The sequence below is a fragment of the Notamacropus eugenii genome, chromosome 5 (genome assembly GCF_028372415.1).
Source record: "Notamacropus eugenii isolate mMacEug1 chromosome 5, mMacEug1.pri_v2, whole genome shotgun sequence".
Classification (NCBI taxonomy): domain Eukaryota; kingdom Metazoa; phylum Chordata; class Mammalia; order Diprotodontia; family Macropodidae; genus Notamacropus; species Notamacropus eugenii.
The window spans coordinates 36287390-36301987 of record NC_092876.1 but is presented as its reverse complement, the minus strand read 5'-3'; the positions used below and the strand labels follow the sequence as shown (position 1 = coordinate 36301987).

The following is a 14598-nucleotide window of genomic DNA, read 5'->3' as shown; positions in this document are numbered from 1 at the left end:
CTCACCCATGCACTCCTGGGGTCCATTCACTGAATGGCCTGAAAACACAGGCCAGCCATAGACACTGTGCTGGTTCTCAATTATCTGTGTTGGTAGAAGGCAGGTCTGGTTAAGAGAGGGAGAGGCCAGAACCTGCACTGGTAGCTGCCCCCCAGTTCAGTTACCCAATCTACTCTGCTGGGATGAGATGGACAGTTCCAAATCTAGGCACTGGCTCCTGCTGTTCCCACCACGGCCCCATTACAAATAAGATCTTTTGCGATAAAGAAGCAGGGTATGAGTAGCTAACCCCAGTGAGTAAAGGCCCAGAGATGATGCCCTGTATGTCCCATGCCTCCTGGAAGGAAGGAACTCTGGCCAGGCCAGCCTAATTAAGTGAAAACTGCATTGTAAAATGGAGATGACATTGAGGAGATAAGAAGAAAAAGCAGAAAGGGATGAGAAAGTCAACAAGAGAGACCACAGTGGGGATGGGATGAGTTATTCATGTAAAGACAATCAATCATTCATTCATTCATTCATGACCCATTGATTAAGGGTAGAACACCTTGCTAGGATCAGGAGGGCGGACCCAGGTAAAATAACCTTCCTAGGGTCACCCAGCTAGAAAGTGTTCCGAGGCAGGTCTTCCTAACTCCAGGCCCAGCACATTATCCACCACCCCCTTAGCTAGTTTAAAAACAGGGTGGTCTCTAACCTCATGGAACTGCCCCAGAGAGTTTCCATTCCAGTAGAGGAATACAACCTGCTCACAGATACTAATAATAACTAACATTTATACAGAACCTACTATGTGCCAAGCACTGTGCTACGTTATTTACAATTATTATCTCACTTGATCCTCATCATAACCCCAGGAGGTAGGTGCTGTTATTATCCCCATTTTACAGACAAGGAAGCTGAGGCAAACAGGGGTGAAGTGACTTGCCCGGGGTCACACAGCTAGGAAGCGTCTGAGGCCAGCTTTGAACTCCACGGGATGAGTCTTCCTGACTCCAGGCTCAGCAGCTCTATCTTACCCAGCTGTCCCTAATATAAACATGAATGCATATAGTTCAGCAGCCTGGAAGGGTACAGACTTAAAGGGATTACTAGAAGGAGTAGACTCATTCTACCAGATCCTTAGAGTGTAAGCTTCTTAAGAGCAGGGACTGTCTTTTGCCCTCCTTTTGTATTCCAGGGGCTGGAACACAGAAGGTGTCTACTGAATGCTTACTAAGGATGGTAGAAGTCCTCCCAATTTCCCCCTAATACTCTAGGGTTGAGGTTCTTCTCTCAAGGGAAAGGATCTACAAAGAGCTGACACACTCTGCCCTTGGCAGAATCTCTCTTTCCCCAGGGACATGTTAATTGGACATTGGCCTAAGACCAGCTAGCAGGTGATTCCAGGCAATAAGTATTAATTGGGTGCCTACTGTGTGCATAGTACCTGATGCCAAGCTGATGATACAAGATGGTCCCTCCTCCCAAGGACTTTCCATTCTATTGGAGAATACACAGATAGATAAAAACAAGAGAATCTCAGAAAGGAGACAGTCCTAACAGGCCAATTACTTCCCAAGTGCTTTCAGAACAGCCATCCCCATGGGAAAGGGGTTCAGAGAGTGGTCAAGCAAGATACTCAAAAAAGTCTGAGAAATACCTTGATCCGAGAGCCACCCGCTGAGAGTTATCAAAAACAGAAACTGTTCCTGAGAACAGGAAATGAAACATAACCCAACCAAAGAGAATCGTCAGGTTAATGACAAGGCTACTTTAGCCTCACCAAGGTGAGGAAGGAACGGGTCCCTGGGAGAGGGAAAAACAAGCCTGATGCATATGATGGTCTCCCCTCTCCTCATCATAAAGGATGGTGACCTGCTTCGAACAGGCAGGAAACCTGGCAGATTCCCATGCCAGGGAAAGGAAGCTTAATCCATCATCAATTCCACCTCTCAGCTGGGAGACCATAAGCTCTTCATTCAGCTGTGAATGTTGAGGTGAGAGAGGGATGAAGGGCAGTTTTCCCAACCCAGAGGGGCAGGCTGTGGTCTAACTGTTTTGGGGGCCATCCTAATTACAAAGAGAAAAGCCAACAGCTTTCATAGCAGTGAGGCACATGGATTTCCATGTGCTATGTAAGCACATTTTAAAAAGTTTTTAGTTTTAACAATTTAATACCCACAAATATGTATGATGTGCCCCCCAAAATGCACTAGGAGCTGTCCTCAGTGCTGGAGATACAAAGACAAGTTAAAAAGACATCTCTGCCTTCCCCATCACCAATTACAAAATAATTCCAATACTGAGAGGGGGTCATGGAAGGGCTTTAGGGTGGGGGCAGAGGGGCAGCCCCCAAGCTGTGCTTTGAAGGAAGCTAGAGATTCTACCAGGTGAAGGTGACATGGAAGATCACCTTGCAAAGGCATGGAGGTAGGAGATGGAACATCATCCAGGGAGAACAAGCTAATGAGTCAGTCCAGATTAAACCAGTAGAAAAGGCATTTGTCCACCCCGAGAATAGAGATGGTGTCTCTTCTATCTTGGGAGAATATCACTGCCTAGTACTTGGAAGATGGTTTGGGAATGGTGATGCTGCATAGATATTCCCATGCTCATCCAGATATCCACAGTACTTCAAGGAGACATGAATCCTTCCAGGTGAGTATTCCTTCCACACTTGTAGCCTTCTTCTGCTATGGCCAATTTGGTTTGCGAAACCTGGCCCCATCAAGAAGACATCCTTGGTGTGTCCTTGGTGACTCAAAGCCTTTCCATCTTGGTCAGGCCTCCAAGAGCTCTCCATCCATGGGCACAGACTTTGAGACCCCACAATCACATTGGCATGACAAACATAAGAATAACACTGGAATGGAAAAGTTTGGGTTGTTCGGTCCACACCTGTGATTTTCATCAGTGTAAGAATTTCCCAGTGAGGGAATTGCTTCTATCAATGCAGACCAGCACCTGTCCTGAAACTTACAGTCTTGGAGAGTTGCCACTGGGAAGTTAAATGATTTACCCAGGGTCACACAGCTGGTAAGTGTCTAAAGCCAGATTTGAACTCAGGTCTTCCTGACTCCAGCCCCAGAGCTCTGTTCACTGTACCACCTAGCTGCCCCTAGCTCCTTAGAGCTGGTCTGACTAAATTTCTTCTTCCTGTACTTTAGAATTAAGTTTTCACCATTTTAGGCAATGTAGATGCAAGGTGGGCGAGAACAGGCCACTTGATCTGTCAGCATCTGGCAGATGAGTGAGGAATGAAATGACTCCATGCAGTTAATTGTCATTTAAAACTCATTCTTTCTAAGCTGGAATTTTAAATTCTGACTATGACAAATTTACTTATAAATTTAAAATTGAAATGTACCCTTCTAATCTTTTTTGAGTTTTATTAATGCTCTCTTTTCCCCCTACACCACAATTCCCAAAGACTCCCTTATTTACAGACCCCCTCCCTTGTAACCAAGAAGTACAGTTACTTTTGCTCCATTCCACACCTACAATCCACCCCCTTTCTCCTGAGATTATAGGATTCTAAACCCAGAGATGGAAGGGATGTTACCAGCTATTTCGTCCAACCCCATCATTTTACAGTAGAGGAAACTGAGGCCCAGAGACATAAACTTCTTTGTTTTTCTCCCAGGCACCCAGTGCTTTTCTCTGGATCCCATATTCAGCCAGGCTTCCATTCTCCATTCTCCCAGTAGAACAGAACCTTCCAAAGGGCAAGAATTGTTTCTCACTTTGACATCCAGCTTTTTTCCACATTCATCCCCTTCACTTACTCTGTGATCCAGTCTAAGTGGACATCTGGCTGTTCTTCACAGGACACTCCATCTCTGGTCAGTGTTCCACTGTACATACCACTGCACTTTGCATACAGACCAGGGATTTCATTGATGCAGGGGAATTCCAGAGTGGAAATATCTTCATCCAATGAAAATTAGTGCCTGCTATGTAACTTAGTCTTAGAGGACCTCCTGGGGTATCGAGAGGCTAAGTGAGCTGACTTAACTGGACACAAAACTGGTGTTGAACTCAGCACATTGCTTCTCCTTCCCCCGCACACAACAGGTGCTTAATAAATGTTTGTTGGACTGGCTTGGCATGGCTAAGACATGCCCACTGTTCCTTCTGATAAAACTCTGTTGTTTTCCTTTTTTCAACATCCTCACTCTGGTCTCTTTCTTCACTGACAACAGAAGAATAAACAATTGGTATTATCCAAAAAATAGAATGGTCAGTGAGGTGGTGCAGTGGGTTGAATACTAGGCCTGGAGTCAGTAAGACCTGGGTTTAAATCTGGCATCAGACCCTAGGCAAGTCATTTAACCCTGTTTGCCTCAGTTTCCTCATCTGTAAAATGACCAGGAAAAGAAAATGGCAAGTCATTCCATTATCTGCCAAGAAAAACCCAACTGGGTCACAAAGAGTTGAATATGACTGAAAAACAACTCAACAGCAAAAGTAAAGAAGGCTGACTTGGAGGTTACCCCCATGACTAGAAGACTTCAAGCAGGGCTTGGCTGTCATTTTGTTAGGGAGGATTCCCCAAAAAGTAGAAGCTGCTTTCTCTATGGTTATGGATGATCTGTCTTATCTTCATGCTCATGATGTTCCCCAAAACATCAACAGTGTTGACCACTCTCTTTTCCAGAACACTCTCTGGGTTTCCATAACCCTCCCACTTCTCTGACCATTCTTTCTCAATCTCTTTTGTGGGAGCTATGTCCTGCCCATAACTATGGATGTTCCCAAAGCCTCTGATCTGGGTCCTTTGCTTTGCTCATCCTGTGAACACCAGTGCTTAACACAGTGACTGGCACATAGTAGGTGCTTAATAAGTATTGATTGATTGGTTGATCTAAGTGCTCATATCCCTTCCCATCTGTTGGCACATGACCTCCAAATTCATGTCTAGCCTTGAGCTTTCTCCTGATCTCCAGGCACTCAGATATCCTGTAGTCATCTCAAATTCAACATGTCCAAAACAAAACTTATGATCTTTCTCAAAACTTTACCCTCTTCTGGGCTTCCCAATTCCCTAGCAAGGTCACCACTATCCTATATTTAAGCCTCAGAGTTATCACCAATGTCTCACTCTCCTCCATCCCACATATCTAACCAATCACCATCTTCTTAATTCAACCTCTACAACCCCTTACACTGGTCTTGTTCCCTTCACTGACAAGGTTAAGGACTAGTACAATGGCCTCTGTCCTCTCTGCTTCCAGACTATTTCTTTCTGATCCATCCCCCTAATTTCCAAGGAGGACACACCTAACGTATACCTAAAGTAAAGTCTGACCATGTCCTCCTCTGGCTCCAGAACCTCAGTGACTCCTTATGAATTGTAGCACACCTGTAGCATCCTGGGCCATCTCTAGTCATCCTGAAGAATATCTGGCCACTAGACCCAGATGGCTCTGGAGGAAAAGTGAGGCTAGTGACTTTGCACAGAACTTCCCGCACTCCCATCAAAGTCAACTGCAAATCATGTCATCATTTCCCTCAGGTCATGGTCCTCTTTGAAAATGAAGGACAAACATAGCCTGACATGTCAGCTCCTGTAACATTTAAAGCCCTTCACGGTCTAGCTTCAGATTATCTCTCAAGACTCATCTCCCACTAAGCTCTCTCCCACAGTTTCTGTTCCCTGCACATGACTAGTCTCCTGCCTCCATGCCTTCCCATGGCTTCCTTGGTTCCTTACACCCAAAATGCTTTACTTCCTCATCCAGATCCCACTAAAATAATTCAAATGTGTCTTTCTATAAGAAGCCCCCAGCTGTTAGCACTCTAGGCTCGCCTCTCCCCAATTACTTTGTCCGTATTTTCTGTTTATTTTTCTGTGAACATAAGGATCCCTGCAGTCACATATTAGAGGGTAAGGGCTTTCTTTTTCCTCCTTTTTGTACCCCACAATTTAGCACAGGTACGTGGTCTCTAGAGGAAACTTAACAAATATTGATGATTGAAATATGGACTTAAAAAACCACCTATTAACATTATCTATGTTCTACTGTATTTTTCTTTATTTTATTCAATATTTCCCTATTATATTTTAATCGGGTCCCCACTGAACTAGGCAATGTCTCAGTGCAGCATATTTGATACTTCTGAACTAAATGACATCCAAGGCCTTTCTCATCTCTCAGAGCCAGAGGATCATCAATTAATTTATGGTTTTTGTGTTCTCCCATCACATTCATTTCTGAATGGTCCTCACCTCTCCCTCCCCAAAGGAGCTATCCCTTGTAATAGAAAGACGAAAAGCAGCTCAGAAAAACTAACCAAGACACTCATCTTGTCTGATGGTGTTTGTGACATTCCTTCCAATTCTAATCTTTGATACTTTTTCACTCTTCTAATCCAAACCGTGTCTCCTCTTATTCCCTTAAATGTACTTTGCTCTGACCTAGTAAAAGTCAAGGAGGAAAAGAGGGAAGATGAGAATAAGCATTTATATCATGCCTACTATGTACTTGGCACCAAACTAAGTGACTTTATCAATATTACCTCATTTCATCATTTTTATTTATTACCATTATCTCACTAGTTGTCTAGTACACAGGCCACATTGGTTCACTACATGTCAAGGCCCAGTGCACACCCCATCCCTCCATGAGGTCAAAGAACCATGGAGTCACACAGTTGGAAGGGACCTTAAAGACACCTGATCTCTCACTGAGATGATGCTCAGGAACCATCTTCTACCTGAAGTCTTTCCTGATGCCTCCCTCCCTGACCACCTCATCTCCAACTATTTCACGTTGATTTATATTTTAGTCACTTTATATTTATGCTCAATGTACTTATACATGTTTTTGTCTCCCCCACTGGACTGTAAGTACATTGCCAGTATGGAAATTGGAGGGTCATGGTGAATAGTGGATTCTAGAAATCTATTCCTCCGGCTATTTCCTGCTTTGGCCTGAGCCTGTAGTGAGGTCATAATGTCTTATTTATGGCATTAATCATTGACATGGCAACATGCTCATGTCATATACATGGATGCTCCAGGTTTACTGCAGGACCAAGCAGAAAAGTCAAGAGAGAACTAGCTAGAGCACATAGGGATGCTCACCAATCAGCAAGAACCATCACAAACTCTAAGGCTGTGTGCTTCATGGAAGTTCCTCCACTCCCCATTCCCTGGGTCACAATCCTACTCATTAGCTTTACTCAAGTGACCCACTCAAAATCACAGGGTTGGAAGGGACCTCCGAGGCCATCTTGGTACAGTAGAAGAAGCACTGGTTCTGGGGTCAGAGGATCTTTCAAGAAAGTAGAACACAAGATTTTCAGGCTTAACTCCAGGAAAAACTAACAATGAGAGACTGCCAGTCATCTTCCATCTTGCTGCCCCCTTCATTTATTCAATGATTCCACCATCCTGGCCTCTCTGGTATTTCTAGCACACAGCACTCCACCTACATACCTTTGCAGGTTCTAGTACCTATACCTAGAATGCCACCTCTGTACCATGAACCTAGACCTCCTCACTTTCATTTTCTGGCTTTCCCAACTTCCTCTAAGACTCAGCTCAAGACTCTAGAGCTCAAAGACTCCCACTTTTTAAAGGAAGTCCTTCCTGTTCTCTTTCAGACGCTAATGCCTTCCCTCTGAGATCACCACCCATTTACACTGTATAGCTTACAATACAAAACTGAATGAATGTTGCTTACCCCAAAAGATTGTAAGCTCCCAAGTTTGTGTGCTTCTTTATTTCTCCAGTACTTGGCATGGTGCCTAGCACAATAGCAGGAGCTTAATAAATGTTTGCTGACCAAAGGATTGATTTTACTTTAACAGTGTTCTGAAGTTATAGGGCCTCAAGAAAGCCAGCTGGGACAGCAAAGATCTCCTCCAACTTTTAGATGCTGGGCAATTCACCAAATTAAAAAGTTTGCTCACTCATTTATTTGGCAGGTGGCTACTGCCACCATTAGGGACTCCTGAGCATAACTAACTTTACTTCAACTGAGTCTGATGACAATCAGTCATGCTTCTGAAAGCCTTCCTGGGAACAGTTACCAGCACTGGATACAGGCAAGTTAGAACACTATCTTGGTTCCTGATTCACAAAAGGAAGGAGGAAGGTCTGCTCAGCTTAGACCTTGGATTTAACCCTGATGGAAGTTCCAAAGCTGGGTGCTGCTTAGGAGAAGCCCTGGCCATTTCAAGGAACTGGCTGAGCTGCAGGAGGCCATGGGGCTCAGTAGGACTCAAAAGAAAGATGACCTTTGGCTGAGTAGTCAAAAACATTGATTGCAAGACCTGGGTCACTGCATTTCACTAATGCATATAATTAAAATTCATAGCTGTAATACTACAATTTACACTCCAATTGGGCTTTGTTTTGGATTTCTGGTATTGTTCTTCCAAAGAGAAGAGGGATCCTAGGGAACAAAGCAGGATCCTTCTGTTTATTCCTTTGTACCCAGGACTATTAACTAACATGAGCCAGTGGGGGTAGGAGTTAGGGATAAAAGAAGGAGATTGTAGGGGGTGGAGACAACAGGTTGCTCAGCTTCAAGACCTAGAGACAATGGCTTGCTTTCTGGTTCCATAAGGATAACATTTCTCCCATCTGCTCCTTTCTCTCCATTCATGCAGATACCACCCAAATTCAGAAGCTCAATACCTCACACTAGGACTACTGAAAAGTCCTTATAATGGGTCTCCCTGGGGTTAATCTCTCTCTTTTCCAATGAGTTCTCCAAAGTAGTGCCAAAGTGATTTTCTTAAGGTATAAGTTTGACCACATCACTCCTGAGCTCAAGGAAGTCCAGAGGCTCCCAAATGACCCTCCTATAAATAAGAAATTCTTAGTGCGTAATTTAAGGCCAGTCGTAATCTGAAGCCCACCTCCTTTTCTGTGTTCCATTACTCTCTAATTCACACTCTCTACTTTCCAGCTTTTAGGCCACTAAAGTCTCCTGGACTCGGCATGCCACCTCACACATTACATTATCACCATCAAGTTCTGGCTGTCTAATCACAATATCATCTTGCTCCAAGAACTCTCACTCCTGGTCTTGACATCTTCCTCAGGGAACAACAATGAATTCAACCCTGTCACCGTTACTAGAAAGGGCATGTGGTTCCACTCACCATCCTTGTGACATCCCAGACACAAAGTTCCCTCTCTGGTAACCAGCTCTCTGAGGGCAGGAAAGGTCTTTGTATTGTAGAAGGTGAGAAATGATCTTGATGGCCATCCAGTTCAACATATTCACAAACATAATCCCTGGCGTATTACACTAAACAATTAATAAATCCTTTTCATTCATTTCATAACTGGAAAAGGATCCACCCTATTGTAATGGTCCAATGGTCCTCCAGATATTGCTTAAAGCCTTCCAGTAAGGGGAAAGGTCACCACCTTCAGAGACTGCCCATCCAATGCTCACTGCTAGGGAACTGGCTTTGCCCAATCCAAAATAAGTACGTACAAATAGGAACATACTTGTAGAGACCGTATCAGATTGCATGCTGACTTGGGGAAGGAGGATGAGAAAATCTAAAACCTATAGAAGTGAATGTTGAAAACTAAAAATAAATAAATCGGAAAAAAAAACACCTTCAAAATAAGTACTTGCAGACAAACGCTATACAATACAAAGAGGAAATGGTCAACGGAGATTGGAAAATATTAGCATTTAAGGGATCAGCCAAGACCTGTAGAAAGTGGGATTTTAGTTGGGACTGAAGGAAGCTTGGGAAGTCAACAACAGCAAGATGCTGGAGTTTCCATTATTCTCACTTACAGATGGGTAAACTGAGGTATGGAGAGATTAAATGACTTGTGTAGGGCCACTACAGTGTCTGAACTAGGATTCAAACTCAGTTCTTCTTTACACCACATCCAATGCCTTCTCCACTGTGACAAGCTGCTGCTATACTGTCTATGACACATAACTTGGCACCCAATCCTACTTTAACTCAAACTGTTGACTCATGTCAAGTAAATTCATATTTTTGATCCTTAAGACTCAGTTCACATACCACCTTCTGTGAGACAACTATGACAGTTCCCCAACCCCAAGCCTGCCCACCAAACTCCCAGGTGCTAAAGCTTTACCCTCTAAAGTTAACTCTCATCTACTGTCTAGACAGGGTGTCTCAAGTTTTAACAGCTTTTTGTGGTTATTGGCCATGTCTGATTCTCTATGACTCATTCGTGATGGCATTTGGGGTTTTCTTGGCAGAGATACTGGAGTGGTTTACCATTTCCTTCTCCAACATATTTTACAGATGAGGAAACTGAGGCAAACAGGGTGAAGTGATTTGCCCCGGGGTCACACAGGTAGTAAGTGATTAAGGCTGAATTTGAATTCAGGTCTTCCTGACTCCAGGACTGGATCTCTATCCACCATACCATCTAACTGCCCTTTAATGGCAGTATCCTTTATATAGTGTGTATCCTGTATACACCAAGCTGTGTGCATGCTGTATCCTCCAGCAGAATATGAGCTCTGTGGGGGAGGGGGGGGGGGTAGGATCTGCTTTTACCCTTTTCTTTACATCCTCAGCACTCAGCAAAGTGTCTGACACATAGACAGTCCCAATAAATACCAACTTCTGCATCACTGGGCCCTTGTTTCTTCTCTCCCTCTCCTTCCTTGGGTATCTGAGTCTAATAACTGCTCAGGGCTTCAAGCTGTTGGCTATTATGAGCCATTGGTGAACAAACAGGGACAATCTTCTTCATCCTCCTAAGTGAAGGCAGCACAAATACTGGATTGGATTCAGAGTCAGAAGTCCTAGGTTCGAATGTCACCATCACCACTTACTACCTATGTGACCTTGGCCAAGTCACTCCCCATCTCTAAGCTTCAATGTCCTCATTTATAAAAGAAGGGGGCTGGGCATGATCTGTAAGTCCCCATCACACTTGAACTATATGAGCCTATGATACATTTTCCCAGTTCAGAATGACAGGATCTCATGGGATTTAGGGTTGGAAGTTGACTAAGAATAACTGTTACTTATGAACACAAATAGGGCACTAAAAACACCATTAGCAAGGCTTTCAAACACTTTCCATGTAGCATCTTATTTGACTCTTAGGTCAAGTAATTCAACTGGGAAACTGAGGCACACAGCAGTGACTTGCCCCAGGTTACACAGAGAGTAAATTGCAAAGTCAAGATTTTAACCAGGGTCCTCGGACTCCAAATCCAGGGCTCCTGACAATGAACTAACCTTTTATAAAAGCTTTATCTCCCTAAGAGGAATAATAGGCTTATTCCCTATGAAGGTCAGTGACTTCATGTCTAACAGACAACCCAGGGAAGAGAAGTCACACATCGTTAGGTGTCAGCCAACAACTGGAGCTGGTGGCATTTCTTGAGCTCTGCCTCAGGACTAGACCCCAGTAGTGGTCATTCCATGCTGTTCAATTGAAGGTAGGAGTCAGTGTTTAAATGGGGCATGTGAGTGCACACACACATAGCCCAGAAAGAAGACATGATTCATAGGAACAGAAGAAAGTCGAGAATGCCTACTAGGTATTGATCACCTCCATCCATCCACAATCCTCCAAAGCCAAATAGCGCACATCACAAATTCACTGCCCACCTGGGAGTTAAAGGAAGAAACAGAGGGAACAAGCGAAAAGGAAGGGCTGAATTCATGCACTGAGCAGATTTTTAAAATCTGGAACCAACCACCTACAAGAGGATCCCTTAAACCAATCAGACAGTTGTCAGTGAAGGACTGAGAGTCACCAGAGGACATTCATCAAATGGGACACAATGCAAAGTCCACAGAGCTTGAAGCCCCAGGAGACAAGGTTGAATCCCAGCCCTGCCCCTGGTTTCCTTGGGTGACCTGTACTTCTGATGTCCTCCTTTTGGTCATCATCCAAATGAAGGTGGTTAGCCTAGATGACCTCAAAGGTCATTTCAGTTCCATAGCTCCTGCCCGGCAATACATATATTATTTATTTCCATTAGCAAAATGAGCAAGCTGATCTTCCTGCGTTCATTTTATTTTTTTCTGGCACAAAGCAAACAATGCATCTAGCTTGAGGCACGTCCTGGCTGTGTGACCCTGGGCAGGCCACTTCACCCTGTTTGCCTCAGTTTCCTCATCTGTAAAATGACCTGGAGAAGGAAATGGCAAACCCCCCCAGTATCCCTGCCAAGAAAACCCCAGATGGGGTCACGAAGAGTCAGATGTGATAGAAATGACTGAACAATATGACCCGTGGTCTTGTCTCATCCTTTAAAAGGTACCTGAGGGAAGACCTGTTTCATTTAGCTCTCTGGATCCCTGGTGCTTAACACAGAGTCTGGCACCTGGCAGATGGTTAGTAAATACTTATTAACTTGGGGGCTAATTAATCATAAAGGGAGCCCACAGGAAGCCAAACCCAACTTTCCTGGGTGGCCAAGTAGGGCTACACAGTGCACAGAGCACTGGGCCTGGAGTCAGGAAGACATGAGTTCAAATTCAGCCTCAGACCCTTCCTAGCTGTGTAACCCTGGGCAAGTCACTTGGCTGCTGTTTGCCTCAGTTTCCTTATCTGTAAAATGGGAGTAAAGGAACATAACGACAGCATTTACATCCCAGGGTTGTTGCAAGGATCAAACGGGAACATAATTGTTAAGCACTGAGCACCCTGCCTGGCACATAGTAAGTGCTGTCGAAATGCTAGCTACAAAAATAGTAACAAGATCACTAAGTCAATCAACAGATCAATGACGACCACCATCAATGCTGTAGCTAATATGATTTTTCTTTTCTGACAGCCTCTGCAGAGGGACCTCCTCAGGGTGGTGAACGAGGACCACCCTTGTATTAGAAGGAGCAGCGTTCCTGCCATGGGGGAGGAAAGGGAGCAGCCCCCTCCCTCCCTCTGCTTGCTTACCGACTTGTTGTCTGGAAGCAGGAGTGCAGGCCGACGAGGAATGGATTACTGGAGGCCTGTTCAAATACGTGCTTCTCTGTCTGCACCCAGTCGATGTCCTACAAGAGAACCAGCCGCGTGTTAGTCAGAGCCCAACGGACCCTGGGGTCAGTCAAGTCAGTCGACATTCATTAAGTGCACACTGCATGGCAGGCCCTGTGCTAAGTGTGGGGATTCAAAGAAGGGCAAAAATCAGTCCCTGCCCTCTAAGAGATGATGATCTAATAGGGAAGCGGATGAGGAACAAACCTGGGAGGACCAGACCTCCCTCTCACGATGCCCGCTTCCCCAAGTAGAGGACAGGTGGCTTTGGTTTTTGCCTTTGCACCCCAAGTGGCTAGCAGGCTTCTGCTCGTGGGTGAAACATTTATTGCCTCAAACAGTTGATGAAATAAACTCAGCTGTGGGGAATTAATTATGACAAACAAGTCAAAACAAAGCCCACAAGTCATGGCTGAACAATGCCCAAGGACAGATGGTGTCCTGATTCTACAGATCTGCACAAACCAAGGATCTTGTTGGAAACTAGTCCTCCAGTACCCAAACGGCATCCCATTGAAACTCCATCTTTTTCAGTTGAGACAAATAGAGGTAGATAGAAAGGAAGAGGGATTTGCCTGATGTACAGTGCATGTTGGACTAAAATGCTGAAAGCTTTGGCAATTCATAATTATAATTATGAATCGGTAGAAAAAGATCTGGGGGTCTGAGCAGACTGTAATCTCACTGACAAGGACACAGGTAATGCAAGCTGAGACTCTGTTTGGAGAGGAATGGCCTTCATGGCTAAGAAGGGAAACTATTCCCTTTATATTCTGCCACAGTGAGTGACTCCACGTCTGGGGTACTGGGATAAACCATATTTGAGGAAGGCTGGCAGATGACCAAAAGAAGACAGTGGTGAAGGGTCTGCCGGCTATGTTATATAAGGCTCAGTTGGAGAAACCAGGGATGTTTAGTCAGGGGGACATGACAACAGTTAATTAAAGGCACTAGGAAGAGAGGGTAGACTGATGCTGCTTGGCTCCAGAGGGCAGATCTAAAAGGAGTGGGCCAAAAGGACAAAGAAGCCCAGTTCTATTTGTTGACAGGAAGAACTTCCTAATGACGAGAACTGTCCCATAGTGAAGTGGGTTGCCTTAAGACTTGGTGCCCCACCCCTGCTACCATGGGCTTTAAGCAGATGCTAGAAGGCCCTTTGTTAGGGCTGGACCACACAGCCTTGCAGGCAAAGAGAGAAGACTGAGAAACCACTCTAGGGAAGATGAGAGGCTCAGGTCAGCGCAGTAGTTAGCGCAATGGATCCAGAGTCAGGAAAACCTAAATTGGAATCCAGGCTCAGACATGACTAGCTGCCTCAGTTTATTTCTATCTGCCTCAGTTTTCTCATTTGTAAAATAAGATAATAATAGTACCTACCTCCCAGAATTGTTGTAAGGATCAAATGAGATAACATTGTAATGTTATTGATTGGTAATTGACTATTAATTGATCATTTCTTAGTGATCTATTGATAATTTTGAAAGGCACTTTGCAAATCTAAAAGTGCTGTATAAACACAAGCTATTGTCGTCATCATCCTCATCAGGTTGATGGAAAGAAGTCACTCCCCTCATAGACGGAGAGAAACAGAAACAATTCCCGTGCAAGGGAGAGAGAAAGATCCCAGATGCATAGACATCAAGCTGATGATTTCC

General features: G+C 44.4%; 1 protein-coding gene across 4 annotated transcripts in view; it reads right to left on the bottom strand.

The window, feature by feature from the left end:
• The window catches only part of PRKCZ (protein kinase C zeta), a 235222-nt gene that overhangs the window by 26144 nt on the left and 194480 nt on the right, over positions 1 to 14598 (bottom strand). For all 4 annotated transcript variants that reach the window (XM_072608570.1, XM_072608571.1, XM_072608572.1 and 1 more), the window contains one exon: positions 12863 to 12960. In XM_072608570.1, the coding sequence (XP_072464671.1) occupies positions 12863 to 12960 (98 nt within the window). The remainder of the gene's footprint in view (positions 1 to 12862; positions 12961 to 14598) is intronic.